General features: G+C 37.6%; 1 protein-coding gene across 15 annotated transcripts in view; it reads left to right on the forward strand.

Moving 5' to 3' along the window:
• Window positions 1–25,952, forward strand: part of Sgip1 (SH3GL interacting endocytic adaptor 1) — a 201,273-nt gene that overhangs the window by 117,443 nt on the left and 57,878 nt on the right. For 8 of the 15 annotated variants that reach the window (XM_071617931.1, XM_071617932.1, XM_071617934.1 and 5 more), the window contains 5 exons: window positions 14,301–14,325; window positions 15,291–15,342; window positions 16,717–16,802; window positions 19,658–19,750; window positions 22,385–22,459. In XM_071617931.1, coding sequence (XP_071474032.1) covers window positions 14,301–14,325; window positions 15,291–15,342; window positions 16,717–16,802; window positions 19,658–19,750; window positions 22,385–22,459 — 331 coding nt within the window. Of the gene's footprint in view, window positions 1–5,807; window positions 5,820–11,242; window positions 11,255–14,300; window positions 14,326–15,290; window positions 15,343–16,716; window positions 16,803–19,657; window positions 19,751–22,384; window positions 22,460–24,546; window positions 25,057–25,952 lie in introns of all 15 variants that reach the window. The other 7 variants (XM_071617925.1, XM_071617928.1, XM_071617930.1 and 4 more) reach the window with 2 other exon arrangements.

The following is a 25,952-nucleotide window of genomic DNA, read 5'->3' on the forward strand; positions in this document are numbered from 1 at the left end:
TTTCTATAAGTGTACAAATAATAGTATAAAATAAGTAGGACAGGGTAGGAAAGAAGTATCTATCTTTTTGCCCTCTAAATATTTTTAGTGTCCGAAATCTATAGCAATAAATGTAATTTTTAATTGTTTCATTTAAAAACTCAGAGTGTGAATTACTCACACTAATGATATAAAATTTTTTCCATAAAATGGGGAAAATGTCATTTCTACACAGAGTGAAGTTGATATTTTTCTCTTATCTCTTACATCTGTCTGAAAGAGAGCCTCTAACTGCCCCTGGACCCTATCTGCATCAGGGGCCAGCACAGAGCCCGAGCTGCTTGTCCTGAGATGGACAGCAGAGATGGAAGTGAGATGCACTGACTTCATTCTGTTGCTCATTTAAAACTCCCTTTCTACCTCCTAACCTACTGGAAACCCCTTTTTATATATTATATTATTTTTAAACATGGTACATTGGGGAATCCTGCTGCATCCATGTATTTTCAGATTTATTTTTTGTTTTGTTTTATCTATGCCTCTTTTCAGTGGCTGCTTGTTACTGAACATCCATACTAAAGAAGCCCTGATAAGCAACAGCAATGAGCTGCTTCAGAAGAGAGTAAACCAAACTCTTTAAGTGGCTTTCCCAACCCTCATGGTCAGGTCACACCCAGTCCCCAAGACTAATACCTGCAATTCTTCCTGCTCACTTCCATCCTCCTGGCTCCCCAGCAGGACTCTCTTCCCCCAGATAGCTGCATTTTGACCACCCTCAACAATGTCAGGTCACCTTCTCAAGGAACCTATGCTGACCACTTTATCTGAAATCACAAGAACCTTTGCCCTGGCATTTCCAAACTCCTTTATTTGCTTTGCTTGTAAAAATTGCATGTATCACCTGGCATGGTGCTTGTAAAAATTGCATGTATCACCTGGCACTCCTGTAATCCCAGTGACTCAGGAAGCTGAGGCAGGGGGATCACAAGTTCAAAGCCAGTCTCAGCAACTTAGTGAGGCCCTAAACAACTTAGTGAGAACCCATCTCAAAAATAAAATATAAAAAGGGTATGTGGCTCAGTGGTTAAGCACCCCTGGCTTCAATCCCTGGTATGAAAAAAAAAATCTTTATTTAAAATAAATACTTTGCTTATTTATTCCATTTATTATTTACTTGTGATCTGTGTCCTCTTAGTCCAAAAAGTAATCTCAATATGGAGCCTTTTTGTTGTTTTTGTTTTTCACCACTGAGCCTAGAACAGTGTCTCATATTGATTATGTGCTCAATAAATAACTGTTAATGGCTTAACAAATGAATAAATAATACATTTGCTCTCTGTGAACACCTAACTAGCCATAAATAACTCATAGGAAGTGATTATTTTATGATAGAATCTCATTAGTTATAATAAAAATTCAGAGTACAGCCATTCTCTTAAAAGGGCTTACAGATTGAACTTGACTTTTTATGTCTCAATTCTACTCTATGATGCTTGATGCCAAAAACCCTCATGGGCAGCTCAGGTCTTATTAAGCTGTTAAATGTCAGGAATGTACTCAGAGCACAAACCCTCATGTAAGGGTCATCAAAATTCTGGTGTATATTTCCTTAATATTCTACTGTTAGCTTTGGCTCTGGTTTTAAACAGAATCCAGTTTCAAATGTTGCTGATTTCTAGCCCCTCGTGCAAAAACATAGGCTTTGACAAAACCTAATTTGTAGAAATGCTTGCCTTACCAAGTTTCCTGGAGCAGTAACAGTCAGAAAGAAATTCTGGCTCTGTGAAGGGCAGGAGTCTGTGGGTTCTTTGGAAAATTCTTGATCAAAGAAGGAGATGCCCTTCAGCAGGACTTGTAAGTTGGTAATTGTGGTTTTTATTTGTTTGTTTGTTTGGTACTGGGAATTGAACCAAGGAGTGTTTTATCACTGAGCCACATCCCCAGCCCTTTTTATTTTTTATTTTGAAACAGGATCTCACTAGTTGCCTAAGGCCTCACAAGTTGTTAAAGCCGGCCTTGAACTTGAGATCCTCCTGTCTCAACCTACTGAATCGATGGAAATTGGGCATATGCCACTGCACCAGGTGGTAACTGTGTTTTCTTAGGGCATCACATGAGAAAATCCCTGTTCTTAGAGATCATGCAGTGGTCATGTTTTAGGTAAATGCATTGTCCAATCTAAAAATTTACTTATTCTATCTCTATTTAAAAGTGAACCTGGAATAAACATTTCTTCAATTCTCTTATTTTTTCCATAATTAAAAATAAACTCTAATGCTGTTAGAGTACTTTATTTTTTATTTTTAATTGGTGCATATTAAATATACAAAATAGTGAGTTTCATCGTGGCATACTTATATATACATAAAAGTATAACCAATTTCACTCCCAAATACCTCCCCTTGCTTCTCTTTTCCCTCCCCCTGTTTCCCTACCTCTACCCTAATGGTGTCCCTTCTATTTTCATGGAAATTAGTATAAAGGTTCCTCAAAAATCCAAAAATAGAACTGCCACATGATCCAACTATTGCACTCTATAGTATTTATCTAAAAGAATTAAGGTCAGCATACTTTAGAAATGCACGCATACTCTTGTTTATCACAGCACAATTCACGATAGCCCCATAATAGAATAAGCCTAGGTGTCCTTCAACAAATGCATGGATAAAGAAAATATGACATATATTCAATGGAGCTTTATTCAGCCATAAAGAAGAATGAAATTATGTTACCTGCAGGAAATTAGATGAAACTGGAGATCATAATTTTGAGCAAAATAAGTCAAATTCAGAATTTTGTGGTTTTTTTCATGTTAGCTCATTTTAAATCAAGAAATATTTTTGTTTTCCCATAAAGAGAATTGTCATGCTTTGTTTTCTTTTTTCTTTTCCTTTTTCTTTTTTTTTTTACATTCTGAAGAAACCCTTAAATTAAGAGGCCATTGACTATAAGTGTAGGTAGCTGCTAATAAAACAAAACAACATGTTGAATAAAGATGGTTTCAGACATCATGCATTGTGGGATTGAAAGATACAGGGAGAAGGGTAGGGGTCCTTATCATTTATGTGCTCATGTTTATTCTTTGGATATTAATTAAATGAGGTGTATTTAGTTAGACAAAAAAGATTGAAAATTATATTATATCATCAGAGTTTAATCCCAAAGACTGAAAGCCTGTCTCTAAACACAAGTTCACCCTCCGAGTAGCTTGTTCTCTGAGACCTGCTACTATAAATTGATATGATCTGTTTAATTCCTTCATTGGAAGGATAAAGTGTATTTTCCATTCTTTATGATCTCTGAGTATTAGCTCTATTGTTTTTAGATCACAAAGGTGATAAGACCCTGAAAGTGGGTTCAGTCTCCTTAGGGGACATGGCTGGACCAGCCTCTCTGGGGTTAGATAATCTGGGATCTAGTCATAGCCATGTTCCTTTGTAATTATGTGACCTTGGAATTCCTCTGAGCCTCCTTTTCTTCATGGATAAATTAGAGACAATATAATGACACCAACCAACCACACAAGGTAAAACAACAGCAAATTCTTATGGAATTTTAACAGTCCGTGTCATCCATGTTTTTAATCCTTACCCCAACCCCACAAGGGGAATCTTACTATAGGATTATCCCTACTGTAGAAAATGCTTAATGGAAGTGCGCTGTGACTTAGCCAAAAGCATCCAGAAAATTAGGGGCTGAGCTAATTTGAATACATAAAATCTCACATCCTTCTTCCACCATGACAACCCCTTACAGGGTTATTTGATTTTTAACTTCCAAATTACTTTTTTCTGTAGATTGAGAGCCTGCACCTTGTTAATAATTTTCATTTCTCTGTGCTACTTACCAAACATCTGCCTTTGAAAGTGGCCTCAAGGATATGGTCCTCTCTCAGTTCTCAGCTGCTCTGAAGCATGCATATTTGCTATAGAAGCAAATTCTACCCTGGAGATCTGATCACATAATTCCATACTAATGTCTGCGTGAAGCTATGTCACTTTCTTGGAGCCTTTGTAACATATGTTAGCACCTAAGGTCACTAATGGGCAGAGAAATTAACAATTAAGTGGGAGCTAAGTGAAATATTTATAGGAGCTGGTGAAGGAACCATTACAAATGGGGTCACGTGCCTTGTGCCATTTACAATTCAGCCTTATTCCAGAGAGCAATTCATCTTGCCATATATCAAAAGGCTATGCTTCAAACATTTGTATAATGTTTTAATGGCCCTCAAAAGTGAATTCATCAACATGTTTTGAGAACCTACTATGTATCTAGCACCATGTTTGGGGCTAAAGAAGATTCATTTGTAACATTACAGTGAGTTAATAATTGTGTAGAGACATCTAAATGATACAGAACAAAACAAAAACTGGGAAAATATAGTAGCAATGTGTACCTTTGTTTTCCCAAAGGCTAATAAATGCCAAGCAAATAGAAAGGCCTTCAATATTTATTTATTGTTTTAAAGAAAAAGAATGTGCTGCCATCAAGCGAGAGTAGGGGACAATTTATTCTGACTGGGAGGCTTAGAAAAAGATCTCATGAGAGAAATGTTACTGGAGAATGAATAAGATTTTGACAGAAGAGAAGGACAAGGCTTGGAAGGCAGAAGCAGTGTGGACAAAAGGCAAGGAAGGGGCCTGGGGATATAGCTCAATTGGTAGAGTGCTTGCCTCACATGCACAAGGCCCTGGTTTCAAACCCCAGCACCACCAAAAAAAAAAAAAAAAAAAAAGGCAAGGGAGCCTGTGAGTGCTGTCTTTGTCTGGAGGGGTCAAGGAGAGCTACAGCTACACATGGGCCTCACAGAAAGCCCACAGAGGAAGGTGAGGCTGTGATGGCAAACTGCAGCCCACAGGAAGACCTTCAGAGCCCCAAACAGGGTTCCCATTGTATTCTCTGGTTTTTGAAGAAGGGGGTAATTTATTAGCTTCTGTTTCTGGAAAATGATTCTGGGGATAGTGTGAAGAGTGGATTAGGAGATAAAACAGGAAATAAGATCAGCGTCAACTAAGAAGTATGTGTAGGAGACTACTGGAGTCCACAGTCAGCAAGAAATAATGAGGGCCTTGCTAAGGTAGTTGCTGAGGAAATGAGAGGATTGACTCTTAGGAAGTGTCCATGGGCCAGGTATGGGCATGGCTGTGATCCCAGTGCCTCTGGAGGCTATGATAGGAGGATCACAAGTTCAAAGCCAGCCTCAGCAACTTATCAAAGCCCTAAGCAACTTAGGGAGATGAGACCCTGTCTCAAAATAAAAAATAGAAAGGGCTGGGAATGTTGCTCAGTGGTTAAGTGCCCCTGGGTTCAATCCTTGGTACAAAAAAAAAAAAAATTAAAAAGAGTCCATGGAATGGTGGGGAGAATGAAAGATAGCTTCAAAGAAGAATCCATGGCTCTAGCCAGAGCTGCTTGAGAAAAGATAAGTACCAGGTTTTCTAGCAGGACTCGAGTTTCTGGGAAAGTCACCTTGTAGTTTCATGACCAGATCTGGCTGCAATACATAAATGGCATTTCCTAACCACTTTCAATATGACAAGAGCTACTTCTATTTTCAGGGCACAAATCTGTTTGATAAAATAAACTATTCAAAAGAAAACTCAGAATGTGCTCCAGTGGAGGCCATACCTTTTGCCCTCTGAAGTTTGAACTAAAAACAGCAGCCTAGAAATGACCATATCAGACACAGCGGAAGCATGTACAGAAGCAGTGCTTTACAGAGCGGTCTTGTGAGGTCTTTCTGAGCCTTGGGTATTTCTTCTAGAAGATACATGTTACCTCTCTCATTTTCTCTTTATTTTCCCTCCCCATGCCTTCGCTTTTAGAGGAAAAGTCCGGTAAGAAATAAGAAGTCCTTTCCATGTTTTGGCCAAACATTATTAATTCTGTTCACTGTCACCATCTGCATATCTAATGACTGTGTTATATACCTAAACAAGTTTGAATTTGAAAACAAACCTTTTGAACCAGGACAAGATCTAATTACACCACCTGGGGAAAAAAAGGAAGTTGGTTGCTTAGTGATTTTGCAACCCTGTTATTAAGGGCCATAGGTAATTTTGTGAAGATTCACCTCTGTTTCAGTCACAGGCATGTGATCAAATAAATATTGTAGGTGCTACGGTTTCTTTATTGCAGCTTCCACTTGAATTAGTCAAACTACACATACATACCGTGAGTTAGGCAAACATTTTTTAAGTTGATTTTTTTTGTTTAATGTACCACATGTAGCAACCTGAATGGTCCTGAAGCTGGCCTGGGAAAAGGAAGTTTTAGGGAGTCTTGAAGGTTTTTTTGTTAACTTGTTTCTGTTTTAGTAAATCAAAATATCCCCTCCTGGAATTGTTAGAGACTGAGAAAGAGGATCTTTATAAAATGTAAATCATCTCCTGCATGTTACTTTTTAGTGCCAGTGGCTGATTTTTAATGGCAGCACAAATTTGTTATGAGGTACCTACATCTTTTTATGTTAGAAAAACGAAAAGATCTCAGGGTGGGAGGAGGGGCTTATGTTCTTTTCCTTGCCTGGTTTATTGGGAACATGTTCCCAAGATGCCATGACCACTACTGTAAAATGTAAAAATGTATTTTCATGTTAACAAACACCAAGAAGTGGTTGGTTGATTCTACCTAACTCACCTAAGTGGACACTGCAATAATTCTGTCACCTCTTAGCCTGCCGGTTGAACCAATCATGCCAGTCTCTACACCACATGCAGAATGCTGCACTTGAAGAAAGTCCCTGTGAAGGGGGCTGGAGAAATGGAAGGCACAAAAAGCATTGAGAAATGGGATTGAAATATTAAAATTTATCAAACTATGGGCCCACATCTTTTTTTTTCCAAAAACTAAAATGAGCATCTATTGTTATAGTTACGATTTTGGTGATCACTAAGCTGAATGCCCACTTCTATGGTAACTGTCAACTATCTGTCACATGTTATGTGACAGTAAAACATGGCTGGTGTCCCTCAGTGACCTTTTGGTATATGTTGCCAATTTCATCTATTCTTCTTGATCCTAGATCACTCTTAGAATTAACCAAATTTGACCACTTCAAATTTGCCTGCTGTACTTTACAGATTCTCCATTCCTCATTGGTTTTACACCTGTTGTCCTTAAAGCAACTTTAGCAAGTACATCTTTTCATTCTCATCTGTGTGTCTTGACCTCAAGAATGGGTCTTGCCTTGTTTTTCTTTGGAAATATCTGTCTTGTTGATGTCTTGGACTCGTCACCTCTGAATGATATGTTGGTTAGTGGCAGGTTCTTTGTTTCATTTCCCACATGGAATTTCAGATCATCTAAAACATGATACAATAGGTGTTCTCTGTGATCAGACTTGTAATATATGGGGACAAGCTTAAATACAAACGAACAAGGACAATAGTGGCACCAATAGGAGCTTGCTGGATAGTTTGTTCCCACCCAAGTGCATTTGAAAACAAATAGTAATGTTTGCTGGGATCATAATAATAAACTTAATTCCAACATTCTAATTCTTTTCTAGAAAATTCTGTAACATGAATCCCTTAATTTTCTGTGACCAAACTGCATAAAAGTGTTTGATGCTTTATATTTTATCACTCATTTTTCTCTGTTTCCCCAAAGCACTGAATTTAGCAAATGAAGATATTTCAAAATCTGAGGCTTGGTTATTTAGTGAATTTTTAAGCAAGAAAAATGATATTTAGTTACTTATAAGTTTCTCAAAATACTTGCCCACCTTGGTTAAGACCAAGGTATCTCAGGGGCTGGGAGTGTAGCTTAGTGCTAGAGCACTTGTCTATCATGTGTGAAGCCCAGAGTTCCATCCCAGCACAGGACAAAAAACAAAAGAGGAAAAAATAAATGATTAAGGTATCCTAATTAACTGAATTTAAATAAGTTTTGTTGTCCAAAAAAATAACAACCCTATGGCGTGGTAGAAGGACATTGTCGAAACAATATTTTCTTTTAGGGAAGAATATTCATATTTGAAAATTATATAAATTTTGAGATAAACATGTTCTAGCTAAAGGAAGATCTTCATTCTAGTGACCAAATGATAAGTTAGCTGTTTACCCACTCTAAAAATACAAAGAAAGGGTTATCTGGAGTTAATCATCAAAAAAAAAGTGCAAAGGAACATAAAAATGATTCCCAGAAACTTCTCCAGAATATACCAGAAACCCAAGAGAATTGAACAACTAATGTTTAATTAGGAATGTAGGAAATCTGTTCAAAACACAAGTAGTCCAACTGCAAAGACTCTGAGCAATCAGGCATAGAGATGAAATAACAACAGCAGAACTTATGAGAACTGATTATGTGAGATACAAATGCCTGCAATCAGGGACAAATTGGCCACCTGCAGAATCTTAACAACTGAATAGGTGTTTTATTTGGTTGTGCAGTTTAAAACAATTTTAGCCTACATTTGAAAACTAGAACATTTCAATTTTTTAAAAAAAAATTTGGATATTCATCTTCTCTGTAAAGATCTAACAGCAGCCAGGCATAGTAGCACATACCTGTGATCCCATCAACTCGGGAAGCTGAGGCAGGAAGATCACAAGTTTGAGAAAAACCCAGGCAATTTAGTAAGACCCTGCCTCAGAATAAAAGAGAGAGAGAGAGAGATGGAGCTCAGTGGTAGAGCATATGTCTCATAAGCACATGGCCCTAGATTCAATCTCTAGTACCATTAAAAAAAAGTAAATAAATAAATAATCAAAAATAAAAACAAAAATAAGACCTAAGAGCACTAGGCCCACATTTGCACATGGCAGACACCGGGTGCACCTGAATAGTGGCCAGTTCCCCAGGACTTCATGACCAGCCCTGCCTTGACACCCAGTACCATGTGTTCCTCCCCCTCTAGGCATTTGAGTCTTTAAGTCTTGACCTAGATCCCTCAATTTTTAGAATAAATCAAGACCAAATGCTAAATTTATTTTCTTCTATCTTTGATGCAAATTCTGTATGTCAGTAGAACAAAAACAAAATGCTAAATGTTTTGAAATTCTTGAGAAATGACAGGGGAAAGGGTAAAATAGAAATTTTAACAAAGACCCCTCCCTCATGGCTAATAATAATTTGGCTCACCTTTTTGTCCAGCAGAGCTCTTCAGTGGTGATAATGTATGTAAAGTCCTTTCATTTTATTTCTGGAAACCCTTTTCTTTTGAGGATTTCAGCTATCCCTTAATTGTAGAACTTCTGCGTCTGCATGTTGTATGACTTATACACGTGACTTTTGGATTCATGTTAATCAAACAGTGACCATGTGAATTTGAACATTCTAGTCTGATGAAAGAATTTGGAATGACAGTTTCCGAAATGCTATTTCTTAAGATGATCTTTTTCTAGGAAAATTATAAGTTTGAACTATTGATTTAAAATACAGGTTTTTATTTCATTAAAAATTAAGATACAACAATTTGAGTGGATCAATATGTTCAAAATTATTTTGAAAAGCTCTCTTATCATCTTACATTGATAATTTTCTTGTAGTTAAGATTCTGACTCTCTATGGTTGAGATCTGCATTTTATATCACATTACTTCTTATAATTCTATACTATGGGAACTGTGTCACTTTTAGTCATCTATTTTGAAAGTTTGTCATGAAATTCCCACATGTGATTTTTGGTGGTGGTGCTGGGAATCGAACCCAGGGCCTGATGCATGCAAGGCAAGCACTCTACCAACTGAGCTATATCCTCAGCCCCCACATGTGCTTCTTTATAAAAGAACTTTGGTCACTAAGGAATCTTCCTCTGAAATAGTGAATATTCCTCAAAACATGATATAGGTTAGTCTGTAAGTGATCTTATTTAAACTCAAATACACAATTGATAAATGACATTTTTTTTCTAATTTTGCTTAAATTGCATTCATACAGACAGGTTTATGAGAAAAGTGGGATCAATAGGGAACAGTCCCTAGAAAATAGGGCAAATAATAAAGTCTAAATTGTTACAAGGAAAACTGACTAAAGTAAGTGTGTTTAAAGTCCTAGCCACTTATGAAACCGGTCTGAGAAATCACAGTTCCTGGATGTTAGCCTCAGTGATTCTCTGCTCTAGAAATCCTCCCACAAGGTCACACTTAAAATCATGAAAAGAACAGAACAGAAGATCTGAGATCTAAATTCTGCCTCTGGTTCTGCGGATTTACTAGCTATGTGTCCTGGAACCTCCCTTTCCTCTCTGCATCATAAAAGCAGTGGATTAGATCCCCCTCGAGGCCTCCCAGATAAAAAGGCTACAGGCCTTTGTGTCCTGTCTGTTCTGAAAAGTAGCCAGCCTCCTCCTGTTGAGCAGCCTCCTGTACCTCTCTTTTGTTGCTCTTGACCTGAGTTGTCTGAGGCCAGGAGCGAATCTGGTGAATCCTGGATTAGCCCATATTCACATCCGCAAACTTCTGCACATCTCTCTCCCCTCCCACACCCTAGTCACTCATGTTACTGCAAAAAAGATCCTAAAGAGGGACAGTAATCAGAGGCTGTGGGGTAAATTGGTGGCAGCTACAGTCACGGTTGGAGGAAAGAGAGGTCATGTGTCTGCTTGTTTGTGTTTTCCAGACACGGTTGGGTCCACCCATGTTCTGTTGCTGAGCAGTTTCCCCTGTTCCTTCTGTGTTTATCAGGAGCTACTCATCTTCCCCATCACATGCCTACTCATGGGATGCCCACATCGCCAGGCCAAGGACAGATACTTAGCAAAAAATGGAAGGTCCTCAGAAGCACACATTCTAAATAGAACACTAGAAAGAAAAACGGAAGAAGAGGGCTCTCTACATTCCTCCTAATTTGTTTGGAAGCTCCCTTTTAGGCCCTAGTTATGGGAAATGCATCTGTGATGCTTGCTAACAAACAACACCCAGTTGCACACAGGGAAACAGTCTTCCCTGCACTCTCTACTCTCTTAGACCTTCCTCTTCAAATAATCTGGAGAAAACTCCTTGTGGTAAGACATTAACACCATCAGTAAAGACTTTGTATGTTTCTGCCTTTTTCTTCCATGCACATAACTAAAGCTTGAACATCCCCATGAGCAAAGCTGTATCATACAACAGTCCCTCTGTAAGGTTCTGCAAAGCCTTCCATGGTTTAAACAAGCCCTAAACACAAAGCCTGCCTGTCTTTCTTTCTCTGGCCTGATTATTTGGGGTGTGTGTGTGGTGGCCATGTTGAAGTCTTGGATTATCCACGCCTGTTGACTGATCCATCATTCTCTGACTAGGTGTCTGTTCTCTATTCCTTTTTGCTGATCACAGAGGCGCAGCCCGGTAAGAACTCTCAACATTTTACCTTAAACATGTATAGAGAAAATTGCTGCCAAGGCAAGGTGGCCAGGTTGGTTTCCCATTAAATTTATGATAACTCAGTGTGAATGAGGCAGATGAATTAGGTTTACTGGTTGGAATCCTCTGATTTTCTAAGTGTCAAGGGCATGTTTTAGAATTATCAGAGCATGTTTCCATAACAGAATAAATCAATACTTGGGAATCCTAACTCCTAATGCTAAATTTTAAAAAATGTATTTGTATACATTGTGGTGTGCGTGTGTGTGTGTGTACATCTCCAAGGACTGCAGATTGGCCAGAAAGACCCATAGAAGTTGATAGTAATGTGATAATAAAGAATCATAAAACTATAAAGAAAGTAAAGAATCATTTTTAAGCCACATTGTTCTTAAGCCTGTGTTCAAAATATGTGCTTGGACTATAACTTACATCAACCACTATACACTAATACATACTTAGAATTTACATTTTGGGGTCAGACTTACTTTCAACTCAATACTCCTAGATTGTCAGATCATTCTAAATTTCATCACTGAAGACAATTCTGGTAGGGTAGATCAAGGGTAGTTCTCATTGGTCTAAGTGGAATCTCATTTTCCTCAAGTTAAAGAGCATGAAGAATGTAGAGCAATGACAAGAACCTGCTGTTTTTGAAATGACTCCCCTCCACCCTGTCTACCTAGCCAGTCATGTTAAAGAGGAAATAAAACTGAAATCAACACCCTATGAAATATCCCTATGCCTGTGTCTGTTCAGCTAATTAGTTTGAGGCAAGTACCCTGCCCAGGTGATGCTGATGGTTTTCTGTTTACACTATACACCTGAGGTTAAACAAGGCATCTGTAGGGACTGCTCTATACATGTGAGTATTCCAACCCAGCAGTTGGGTGGTATATCAGATGAGGGAAGAGTGGGTTTCATTAATTAAAAAATAAAGAAAATGGATTCACAATATACATATAGATAAATCACTGAAAGGAGGAAAATATGTTCATATATTAAGAGGAGGTTTTAGGTCAATGGGCTTCTGTCCCAAGTGTGGTTTGTGTGGACACCCCAACCCTGTTGGAGATTTGTCATGGTGACAAGTGTGCTGGATCCAGCTCACAGTGGGACTTTCTTTTCCATTGCTATTGATTTGCTGCTGGTATTTCAAATACCTGTTCTTTTCCAAACAAACTTATTGTTTCTAATTTCCAACCATCAGGGTTTTCTTGCATATTTCTTCCATCTCTGGCTTGTCCTTAACTTATGATCATTCATTCATGAGAAGTATTTAATAAAAATGGTATAGGGACTGCTTCTCTAGTGCCTTTCAGTAATAACTGATGAATACAAAAGAAGCTTTCTACCTTTATTGTTTCTCGGATATTAACATTTTTAATAAAATGAATAGGACAGAGAGACCAAAGTACCTTCAGTCTGCCCCCTGGAATCTCCTAACAACTGGATATCAGTTCTCACAGAACTGGATTGGCCCTGTTCCCTCAATGCCAACTTATTGATCTTGTATTTGACTATCTAAACCTATTTAACTATTAAAACCTTATTTAATTCTCAATATCAAGAAGGTCCCTAACCCAGAAAAAAAAAACTTTTAGCCTCATTTAAATAATTTGTTCTCTAGTTGTTTGTCTACAGACCCTTATTACAAAAAAATGAAAAATAAAAATAAAAATAACCCTCATATCCAAATTCCCCTAATGACCTTAGCAGAATTAAATAAGCATATTTAAATTTTTTTTGCTAATTATGCACTAATCTACTATCTGGCACATGTAGTAAGGGAAAACAAATTGCATTTTGGTCAAAACAAGTCATAAAATAATAATTGGATTGAGCCACTTGCCAGAAAACACCTAATAGATCTTTGTTCAGATTGAAACTGCTCCTCCATCCTAAATTGGTTCAAAAGAGAACAGAAAATTCTGATATGTCCTTAGGAAAAAGAAAAAAGAAGCTTCTTATAGTTCTATTACAGAGGTGCTGGATCTTGTCCTAAGTTGTTAATGCTGTAGTCTGAAAGAAGAAAACAGATCTGTGACCACCAGGTCCAGCTTTCACCATAGATAGAAAATAGGGGAAAACGTGTTTGGTGGCAACTCACCAAGATGGTCCATGGTCCTAACCCTTTGCTTTCCCTGCCCTCAACTGTGTCCCTGGTATTCTCTTAAGTCAGGCCATGCCTAGTCATGCCCTACCCCATGATGTAACCCTACAGTGGTCCCATGGTTTGCATCCCACACAAAGGATCTTTCACAGCTTCTGTTTTTAATTCAAAAATTGTTCTCAATTCTTCTGTTTTCAGAATAAGTTTATGCCAAGACATTATAAAAGCTAGAAATGACCTGCTCCACAGTATTTCTGCCAAAACTATTTGCATTCCAATAGCATCATAATGTCTTGAGCTAAAGAAATAACTCAATCAGTAGATTGATGGGTCTAGTGGCAGACATGTGGAAGAAATTGGAGAGGTGGAACTCCTTAGCTTCCTGAATTAAAAACCCTTCATTCAGTGGTAGAAGCCCCTAAGTTTCCCCCGCCCCTTTAACACTTGCCAATTTTTTTAATTGAATTAGTAGCTGATGACTGGTTCTACTAACACTTTGGAGATCCCACCTGACTAGGAGCAGTCAATATTCCTAAATACAGTCTAGAACTTTCAAATGTCAAACATATGTTAAACTTGGATTTACCCTCTTATCAGTTAGAGTTTAGGAGGGGTTTTGTTTTTAATGGACTATTCATTATTTGACTTTAATTTCTCAAATCTACCCAGGTAAGGGGTTTTTCTCAGTCAAAAGACTTAGGATTTACCTTCCCTTCCACACTACAATCTTCAAATAAAATGAAAAACTGATTTATGTGTGTGTCCACAAGTTCCAACTTAAGTATGGTTCTGAGAAAATTTTTATTTTTTCCTTCTGCATTTCTTTGAGTTCAGTTTAATTGCAATGACAGAAATAATACGTATTGTACATAACATATATGTGGTCGTAAGCCTTATAGTGTCTATTTCTAATTCTAGGGTGCAATTAAAAGGAACTTATCCAGTAAGTATATCATAGCTACCAGAAATAGAGTACAATTTGAAAGAAGGAATAGTTCCTTGGCTCTTGGAGCATATATACATTTGATTTATAAACTCTTGGGTTTGATTTTTAAAGCTTACTTTTTTGTTTTTGTTTTTTCCTTTTTTATTTTTTTTTTACATTTACAGCAAAGAATTCTTGTTATAATAGAGTGCTTCTCTGGGTTCTGAATAATTAATGTTTAAATTCAAAAATTTAATTTTTTTTTGGAAAAACTTTGCTATTTTCTCCCTGTATTTGTCGACTATTGCTGAATTATTTAAGTTTAGAAATGAGTTTAATCAAGTGTGCATTTGCTAATCGGGGTGGGGAGAAGAGGAAGCCAGAAGGAACTAAAGGTAAATTCAACTTACCCATTCTTATGTTATTTGATATGAATATTTTAATCAACCAAAGTGATATGATATGGGTTATAATATACATAGGGCATGATTTTCCTCTGCTGCATACAACACATCCTAGGGAATTATAAATTCACGGTTCATAGTTAAAAGATAAAATATTTTCTTGGCATTTCAAGAAGAGAAGAGGCAGAAAATGCTGGATTCATTTACTATGTACATATGGCTGCTTTGTCATTCTTTTATGGTAATTGGGAAGCAGAACTGATCAAGGCAGCAGACATTCAAAGACTGGTATGCTATTCCACTGAGTGCTGGAGTGTACAAATCTTCTATTCCATGGCTTGTTTATGGTAATTCCTTGGTTAATGAGGTTTTACAAATGCCAGAGAAAATGCCACTACATGTGACAAATATATTTCTGTTGCGATGCCAGGGGAGAGGGTTTCTTTTGCAGAGTTTTCTTATTGAATTGTTTATTGATGGGACTTCAATCTCTAAGTGTTTCCAAACATAGTTCATTAGACACATCAGAAGGGAAGGGTAAAAACGTGCCTGAAAAGGTCTTTTGTCCCTGTGCATCAGGTGAAGAAGTGGCCAGGCCCCGGCGTTCCACACCAACTCCAGAACTTATAAGGTGAGCATGAAAGACATGAATTGTGTTTTATGTGAGGCCTCACGAACTCTTAACAATTAGGCAAATATCTTCTGGTCAAAACTCTTGGTTCCTGTTAATGAAGGGCATACCTACATGTACAAATTCATGCATCCGTAGCATGTTACCATTTCTCATAAGTGCAGCCCCAGGAAGACTTTTTAGGGAAATACTGTGCAGTTATCTAAAGTAACTCCCTATCAGAATGTGGTCCCTTCACTAATGAAAAGGCTAAAGGTCTATATAATAAGATCTTTTAGCTTCTGAAATGTTGATCTGAAATACGTTTATATGGCCGGCTCTATGAAGGAAAGTCTCTCAGGCTGTACACAGCTTCATGATGCAGCTCATCTGCCACAAACCAAAAGAATCCTCTGGTGTTTGATTTTAGCAGAACATTGCATTTCACAGTGTATTCTTTGGGTAAAATATTATACAGATGCGCATTGCTTTCCCAAAAGGCTGCTATTTTTTTTAACATCTTGATCCTTCTAGGACTTTTACTTTCCTCCCCAGCCTCTGTCCTCTCCTCTCCATCCCTGTCCCTCATCACACGCAGAGAACTCATTAGAATTCACAAGGTGTGGAGTAGAAATGGAGAAGATTGTGCAGCTGTGAGAGTCTAGAGTAGAAATTAGGAGAGAGTATATGTTGTGTTCCTCCTGTCCCACAAATAGCGTCAGCACTCTTCTTTTTTCTCTGATATGAACTGTGCTAGAGTATTAGGAGGTCATAATGAGTCCTTAACTGGGAGGGGGACAATGAAGTTAGAAGCTGAGCAACCCAGTTTCTTGTTCAAACACCCAATTTCTTGGGTGGCTTGTGACGTCACATCCCTATGCTCAACTTTTACCAATCATACATAGACTACCTTAGTTACAACCCAGAGATGTGGTAAAGACTCATAAAAATGGTTTTTTAGATATAAGGGCCAAAGGGTACTTTGCAATAAACTATTATCTCTAAATATTATCTCTTCTAGACACAGAAAATCATGATGCTTTGAAAAACCTTTTCTCCTTCAACTTATTTCCACTTGACCAGTACCCTGGCCCTCCACTGAGAACCAGAGATTTTATCTTTGACTAATACTCTTTTCCCATAATACATTTGACATCTTGATGTAATACTTTCTAGCCATAAAATAGCTTTGTATATACATTCTTGCACATATATATGCATAAGACTTTCTATGAACTTTCATAACTTTTACTATGAACAAGTTATTTTCATCACTAATCATTGGTTTCTTCTCCCCCCCATTTTTATCAAGAAAATATTTGAAAGCTTGTATATCTTTTTGAGCATTAATTTTTGAGCCCTCTCTTGTATTTTGCCTCAATGTATGTGATTTAGCAAAAAGCCTCCTGATGACACTGTGGCCCTTGCTCCCCTCTTTGGCCCACCATTAGAATCAGCGTTTGATGAACAGAAGACGGAAGGTAAGAAAAAACACTCTGCCTCTGTAGATTTGTTTCCTTTTTCATTAAATTATAACTTATCTAAAAAGATATGTATATTTTGAGGTATGTTTTTAATGTATCATCATATCTTCATAGTAAAGAAAAGTTCCAATCTTGGTTTATTTTCAAGAACAGGAGTTTAGTTTGCATATTTCTGTTATTTTAGGATGTGACATTTACTTCCAGAAATATCTAATAGCTAATAAGCTCATTCCTCGAATAAGGTTGGTAAAAATTAATGCAAATCTACACAAATCCTTATTGAGGAGTCAACACTCTGTGACCAAATGGCTGTCCTATGGGGTGTTAGCAGGAGCATGAATGGAGCCAGGCCTTCTGGGACTCATCACAGTCATTGTCACTGGCCTCTCTGCTGCATTTAATCTCTTTCCACCCCATCAGTGGAAGTGACCATGATAGGCATTGTTTCCTGGCTCAAGACCCCAAAAAGACTTACAGTCATTTGGCAACTTAGAAATCAAATGCTATGAGAAAAATACCTTCATTTATGCCATCGTTGCTAAGCTTTCTTATTACACATTTATTCCTAGTGTTAAATATTTAACTTTTTAGAATCAACCATGTTTTTTGGATGGCCTAAAAATAATATATACCTTGCTGTTATAAAATAATCCCTCTGTACGAGAGATATAATCTATTCCTGAAGTGCATTTATGTCCAATGCATGTATCTCCAGTAGCTGTGTTTGATGATATACATGTATTTATAAAAATTGTTTCATTTAAAAACATTATGGTATACATATAACAAAATGGTATCTTTCTAGGACCCAATGGTGAAATACCCTTATGTGTTAAATGCAAGAATGCTTAGAAGTATAATGAGTATAATGCCTAAGATTCAGTAGCAAAGAAACAACAAATAGAATTTTTTTTTAAATAACAGAATTTTATTTGTTTCATGTGAACAGTCTGGAAGAAAGCAATATTGAACTGGTAGGGTTGCTATATTGTCCACATCAGTTACCTTCATCTCTGAGTCCAAGAGAGCTTCTCCAACTCCCCACCCGCCTCTGTCAGAGGAAAAGTGGTGGGGAGAGGCCAATGGAACTCTGCCAAAAGTCAGAGCAATCTGGAAGAGACACCCATCACTACCAGCCAAAGCCCACTGGAGAGAATCTGGTGTCATGTAGACAGCTAAACTCTTTGACCATAGAGAAATGGAGAATGAATCTGGGAAATTAGCAGCAATCAGCCACACCTGAATATTTTCAATGATTTAATAGTTAGGAAAATGTATAAAGAACATCTCTAAATACTCCTTTAGTTATTATTAAATGTTTATAACTTGGATTCTCTCCATTAAGGCAGCCTTGCAGTCAGGCAATTATTTGTCTTATTAACTCATCTGCAACCAGTCTTGCTTTTCATGACATAGTTGTATGATGTGCAGAAATGGGATTTGATTTTTTGACCTGAATCTGTCCATAACTATATAGAAACGTTATGTAAAAAATAGAAGTAGTTCTTAAACATCAAAGTGATATTCCACATTGAATTCATGAAAGTAATGCTGCTTCACAACAAAACAGCTAAGATCATTTCTGAGGTATGTGATTGAGAGGAGAGCCATGCGTGGACTTGTCAGTCAATCTGATTTATCTGTCCATCAAGTGACTGCAGCCCCTGAAGTCCTATAAAGTTCTACCATTTGCATCAACCACATGATCCTGAAATGGATTAATTCTCCTAGTACTAGTTTAAAAGTCCTGGAAGGCTATCTATATTTTGGACTTAGGTATGCCTGGATCAGATCTTAGCTCCTCTACTTTTTCTATGAACAAGTTATTTTCATCACTAATCAATCGTTGGTTTCCTCTTCCCAAAGTGGCACCAGTATTACCACATTGGTGGTGTTATAAGGATTAAAATAGATAACAACAGCAATTGCCCTTCTGATAAATGTGCATTTTACAAACATTTCATTTGTATCCATTACTTGCTTCAATCTTATCAGTAACTTATTATCTCCATTTCACACTGAAGGAGGGAAGTTCATAGAGGTTCAATGCTTTGCACAGGGTTCTAAAGTAAGACTAGAGGCTAGATTCAAATGCAAATCCCACTGGCTTCCCAGTCTGCAGTCCACAGTGTAATGAATCACCTCAGTACTTGCTGAAAAGAGGTAGCTCTTCTCACCATTTCCATAATAACAAGATCAGAACAATAGAAAAGAAAGAGAAAAAAAAATATTAAATTCAATGTCCTTAGATCCAAAATCTAATTGCCCTGATTTACTTCAGATGTCTAAGCATTTATTTTTCTGGTGCTCTTAAGATATTCACCAACCATTTTTAGAATAATTATGTCTCTTTATGATGCTGAAAAGGGTTTTTTTTAAAGACCCTGGAGACCCTTTAAAGATAGAAACCACTGCACAGAACACAGGCATTTTCAGCTTTGAAGCATATTTATAAGAGATTTAAATAAACCAACTTACAAGAAAACAAACATCCATGGAATTAATGCCCAAATTTTCAAATGGATACCCGAATTGGAGCCAGTATGTGTGCTGATATTTGGAATGTCCTTAAGTGACCACTAGGAAGAAAATGCAGAATCCATTTTGAAAGTTTTTACTCAGCTATATACATACACACAGACGCCCCCTCCCACCCCTACACACTACACTTCTATTTCTGTTTTCCATTTAAAAAGAATGGGAGCAGCACATTGCTAAAATAATTTCCCAGTATAAGGCAAGGGGGAAATAATTTTGTAAAGTTCAACTTTAAATTGAAATTTTTAAATTCTAAAATCCAGGGAGGTTCTTTTTTTAACTTACCCTGGGAAATTCTCTTTTTATGTTTCCAGTTATTTTAGATCAGCCTGAGATATGGGGTGCAGGCCAGCCAATTAATCCAAGCCTGGAATCGCCAAAGTTAACAAGGCCTTTTCCCACCGGAAGTAAGTTATATGTCTGCTCTGTCTGGAAAAATAAGTGACTCATTTTACTGTCTGTCTGCAGAATGAAATCAGGTGACTCCTAGAAAGTCAACACAAGCAAGGCTTGAACTGTATGATATCGAGGGGAGATGTTATTCTAACAGGCTATAGGGTTTAAAGAGGCCATGGCAAGTTATCTAAGCCAGAGAAGTAATATTATTAACCTTGAATCATAGACTCTTCTGATGTCCCACATGTTCATCCACTCATTCATTCATTTCATATGTATATGTAAGAACCAGAAGTAAATGAGCTGAAGAATCTGCTGGGCTGATGAGATATGGTCTCTGCTGGTCCTACAGAACAAGTGAGGCTTCATAGGACAAAAAGGACACATTGAGATCAAAGAAGGACAGTTGGAAAGCAAGAGAAATTGCTAGAGAGAAGCTGAGACAGGAAATCAGAACAAATTTATATCAAAGCAGCCATCAGCCCAAACAAAGCTGGTTGGCTGGAGGAGGTCCAGAGATCTTTGTAACCCTTCACCTATGATGGGCTGGACTATTTGGACTGAATGCATTGCTTATTTGGCCAGGTCACCTGTATGATGGGTTAACTGAACTTTCCTTTCAGTAGACTGCTTTTAGCAAGCAAGCATATGGAAGGTGCTCCTTAAAATACCCATGGGAGGATTAGATCTCAGGAAAAGGTGGGTTGAGGCTGTAGAAGGTAATTTAACTCCTAGAGGCTCATGTACAGACCAACTAATACTTCTTCCAATTCAACTTCCCCAGGGTTTTGCCTTTGGTATTTAAAAATGATCATGGGAATTAGCCCAGAGGATTCATAATCAAAAGCCAAAGGTTATTTGTTGAGAATATTATTGTTACCAAGCCATGTAAGCCAACCTTTCCAAGAATATTTCTTCAAAAACAGAGTAGAAAACAGCATCATCAACAACTCTTTTTAAATTAGTGAACTTTGAAATATGTAAATGAAGAATGTAAAACAGGGCTGGGGTTGTGGCTCAGTGATAGAGGACCCGCCTAGCACATGTGAGGCACTGGGTTGAATCCTCAGTACCTCACAAAAGTAAATAAACAAAAACAAAGGTATTGTGTCCAACTACAACTTAAAAAATATATATATAAACATATTATATTTATATATATCATATATAATTTATAATAATATAAAATATATGTATGTATATTTTAAGTTGTAGTTGTATATATATAAACTACAGCAGCATACTTTGGAATGTTTCTCCATGCTACTAGGAAACAAAGACAGAGGAGAAAGCCCTGACTTCCTTGAAAAGCTTTCTTTCTTTCTTTCTTTTTTTTTTATAATTTCATTTTATTTATTTCTCTATGTGGTGCTAAGGATCGAACCCAGGGAGGTGAGCGCTCTACCACTGAGCCATAACCCCAACCCCAAAAAGCTTTCTTTACAGACCTAAGTTGCCTAAACCATTCCTAGAAAATTCTTCCTAAATGCCAAGAAGGTAAACAAATGAAATGTTTGCATGGATAATGTGTTGCTTCAAACACCACTTATTTCAGAGCAGTGAGTTTTATGCACTGTGGTGGCACCTAGCACAACAGAGGCTGTTGTTTATTGATGGATATTGTATAGTTCTGCTCATTGCATGGTTGCAACACAGGTTTATTACTTCAGGTTATTAGGCTTTGTGGTATTTTACTTGTTTTATAGTGTTTTGTTGATGACAATCTTTATCAACTTTTTATAGAAACCATTACTAAGGAACCTCTGATTGACTGGGAAAATATGATCCACAAGAAGTGCTGTTTTCAGTAGCTCATAACGAAGATTAAGGGCCAAGTGCTCCTAAGCTTTGAGAGGACAGCTGTTAGTCATGCTTATTGTGGAAAGAGCCCTCCAGCTTACATGTGCACCCGACTCAGCCTGCTTTTAGGATATGAAAGATTAGAGCACATCCAGGTTCACATCTGAACCTTGAGATGATTTATGAAAATAGTGTGAACTCTTTTGAGTGAACCAAATATGGCCAGTGACAAGAAAACATACATTAAAGGGAAGAAAAAAAATGTAGCTGTTGAAACAGTAATTTTTAACCTCATCCATAAAGTGATAAAGCCCTGTTCAGAAGAGCAATCTCTTGGTGGAGACCATAACACTAGACTTATTTCTATCTGAGGATTTTGTTGGCTGTCATTTTTACCAAGGGAACCTTTTCATTCTTCATTGACCCAAGTCACTTTGCCTCTGACTTTCATTATCACACCTGGATTGTTAACTGTGAACATGATTTTCATCATCAGTCACAATTCCTTGAGGGCAGAGGATTTTTATTCAACCCATTTTGTTCCTAGCATAGCAGGTAGAACTTAGTTGTGGATTGAAGTTTATTAAATAATATTTAAATGAATAAAGCATTGATGTTATTGTTACTATCTGACATCCTTTTGGCAAACTCTCATTCTCATAAAATTGAAGAACTTTAATAATCCTGCTTTAATCTGTTGGCTTTGAACTTTACAAAATTTATATCATTGATGATATTTCCAACATCAAGTCTATCATTGAAAAAACTCTAACCTGCTTATCTAGTGTCTTGTGTAATTTAGGAAGAATGTAATCAATAATACTTGATTTCTCATCTCTCTACAGCACCTCCACCACTGCCTCCAAAAAATGTACCAGCCACCCCACCTCGAACAGGCTCCCCCTTAACAATTGGACCAGGTAAACTTCAGGTCCCTTTCATCTAAGATTATATGGCAAACAGGCACAGCCCTGGACCTCAACATTTCCTTGATGCTTTGGAAGTTGTAGTCTACATTAAAATGGTACAATATTGTCATTTAGTTTTATTTCCATCACAATGTATTGTGCAAACTTATTTTAAAATACCACTTCCAGGTTTCACACATGAAAGAGAGAAAGAAGGAAGGGAGGAAAGAAAAGAAACTTCTCACAATTTTTTTTCTTGGTAGAATAAGAGCCACATTCACTTATAAAGTGAAGGGGGGAAAATACCAATATGAAAAGTTGTTTAATTAACCATTCCTCTTGTTGGATCTTATTTTGGTGATTTAAAAATTCAAGGCATAATTTGAATTTTTCCAAGAACCAATAAAACTTTTGCTAGAACTAAAACTGTCTAGTCTACAAAGACATAAAATGGTTCTCAGGATGAGTGGTATATTGTTGGTGTGGAATTTTTTCCCCAGTAGTCATTCAAGTATTTACCATCTTATGGCAAAGAGATGTATAAAGATCATGAAATGTGGCAAGAAACTTCTGCATCTTTTTAGACAGACATCTCAAAGACATATCTTTGCTTTCTATTAAAATCAATAGTATATATTCATAAAATTTATAATCTACCAAGTCTTATTGGACTGTCAAATCAAAAGTAGTAATGGTTATTTTATGGATCTGAATGTGGTTCTTTGTCATTTTGGAATTCTATAGCAGTTTCATCCTTTGCAATTTATGCAGCCTGGTGAATTTGATAGGTACAGAGAGGGTATTTATCAACAAAAGAGAAAGCAAGAAATGTCATTTATAAAATTTATATTGACTTAAACCCCCAAAAAAGGATCGTTCAGAGTCGTATAAGTACAGGTGTTTTCAAGTTTGAGCCACTGGGGTCTCCTGTATTTCCAATAAATTATGTTAGACATAAATAAACCTACCAGCAGCCAAATTATAAATATTGTGTGCCACGCAAAATACTACCCCATTTATCTTTAGCCTTGGAACCATGAAAGTTAATTCCTTTCAAACTATAAATATGGAAATGACAAGCCAATTCTTAGAGCCCAAGAGTTATTTAAAGGTAAAATAACTTCTGGTCATGCCCTCCAGTTATTTAAGTAACAATTTCTAATTTGAATAAATTAGAAAGTTTAAAAAAATATAGAGTTCTTCAAATTGCAGTTGTTATCAACTGTTTCACGCCAAGCGGTAGAAGACAAGTTTTTAACTTTTACTATTGATATGAATTAAAAAGACTACTGATGCCATCTAAGAGACTTCTGTTTTGTAACTGCAGATATATACCACAGTTAAGCATGTGATGTTAACAGATGAGATTTGATGCGAAAAAGAATGATTACATTTTTATTATTTTCTTCTCTATTAAACAGGCATATGTATAACAGTGCCAATAAGTAGCAAATGCTTCCTCAGTAACCCATGAGTGTCATGTGTATGCATGTGTTTAAAAATATTTGTGTGGGAACGTCTTTTTAATCTTTGTGCTGTGTTTCTGGAGTATTAGAAGACCTACAGCTAAATGTGATATCCATTTTTTTTAAACTAACAGATATCATCATCAGTTTCCCCAAACACACTACAGCAGACAATAGTCATAAAATATGTGTGTGATTTTTGGCACACAAGTCTTTGTCTACTGTGTTGTATTGCAGTAGCCCATATTTTCAGAAACAAACTCCTTTTGGAATTTGTATTTTCAGAGCCTATGTTTCTTATGAATTGAACATGAGTTTCTTGAAATGCTCCCTTGGTTCTCTTATAAGCAGCCTTGAGAGCAGTATCATGCTCAGCACTTTAAGTGATGGTAAAAGTGGCCAATTGTTATCACCTTGCAAGAATAAATAAGAGCATCAAAATATGACGCTCACATTATGGAGGGGGGATCTCTCCTTTCGCCTTCAGCTCCTAACCCAGCCAGATATATTCCCACAAAGGCACTTCACAGGGCAATATATCTACCAGACTTTGCCTCACCCTTATCACCCCCCCCCATATAAATAATATTAAGAAAGTCAATTAAAGTTTAAAACCAACTACTTTGACCACAGGAAATGAACAGTCAGCCACAGAGGCCAAAATTGAAAAACTACCCTCCATCAATGACTTGGACAGCATTTTTGGCCCAGTGTTGTCCCCCAAGTCTGTTGCTGTGTACACTGAAGAAAAGTGGGTTCATTTCTCTGACACGTCCCCGGAACATGTTACTCCAGAGTTGACTCCAAGGGAAAAGGTGGTGTCCCCACCAGCAGCATCAGACAACCCAGATGACTCCCTGGCTCCAGCCCCTCCTGGCCCCCCGGCCCCCACGGGTCCCCCAGGACCTCCTGGGCCTCCTGGGCCTCCTCGCAATGTACCATCTCCGCTCAATTTAGAAGAAGTCCAGAAGAAAGTTGCTGAGCAGACCTTCATTAAAGATGATTACTTAGAAACAATCTCATCTCCTAAAGATTTTGGGTTGGGACAGAGAGCAACTCCACCTCCCCCACCACCACCCACCTACAGGACTGTGGTCTCGTCCCCCGGACCTGGCTCGGGCAGTGGTACGGGGACCGCCAGTGGTACGTCTTCTGGTTTGCTTGTGCTCCGTGTGCCAGGGAATGGCCGTGGCTGCTTGAGTGTGAGCAACACCCTCCCCCTGCCTGGCAGTTGGCCGTAGAGCTCCAGCCATTCCTGCTCTGGTCTGGGTGTCCTGTGGCCCCGTGGCATGCCCCAGCCCATCGAATGCTCGCAGTCGTGGTCCAAGTCTGTGGATGTGTTCTGCCCACCCAGCCCATAGGAGCGTCCTCCTCCACTCTGCCATTTAGGAGGCGTAGAGGTTTTTAAAGAAAGCTGGAATATCATTGTTAGGAATTCAGGAAAGTTCTAGAAAGGCATATTTCAGAGAGTGGTTTACAGGTCACATGTCTGATTCTCTTGTCTGATGCCTCCTGAGAGTCCTAGGTTTTGTAGGTCAACGTGGGGGAAGGAGGGTCCTGTTTTTTTCTTTTTGTTTTCATTCTTTTTCTTTTTTTTTTTATGTGGGGAAAGAACTTTGTCTTGTTTTTTTTTAATGTAAGATTTTAAAAGGAGATTTTAAAGAACTACATTAAATAAATAAATGCCTTAGCACATCCCCACCCTAATGGAGCAGCCACTGCAGACAAACTTGTTCTCAGATCTCACCACTTGACACACCCATCAGGCTATGACATCAACGCCAAGGGTGGTGACATTTGATGAAAAAGTCTACCAGAAATGTACCTTTGGGGACTCTCAATGCAGATTCTTACATCGAATTTGATTTTTTGTTTGTTTGTTTGTTGTTATTTTGAACTTCATTTTCTGTCTTCTAACCATGAAAGGACAGAAGCTCTTGCCAGGCATACCAAAGAAACACCAAGATCTTCCAAGTGCATCGTTTTCATATAGTTTATAGTTTATTCCACTGTTACTCAGATTCACCTGGCAAGATCCT

Source organism: Marmota flaviventris, chromosome 10, assembly GCF_047511675.1.
Source record: "Marmota flaviventris isolate mMarFla1 chromosome 10, mMarFla1.hap1, whole genome shotgun sequence".
In the NCBI taxonomy this organism is placed as follows: Eukaryota; Metazoa; Chordata; class Mammalia; order Rodentia; family Sciuridae; genus Marmota; species Marmota flaviventris.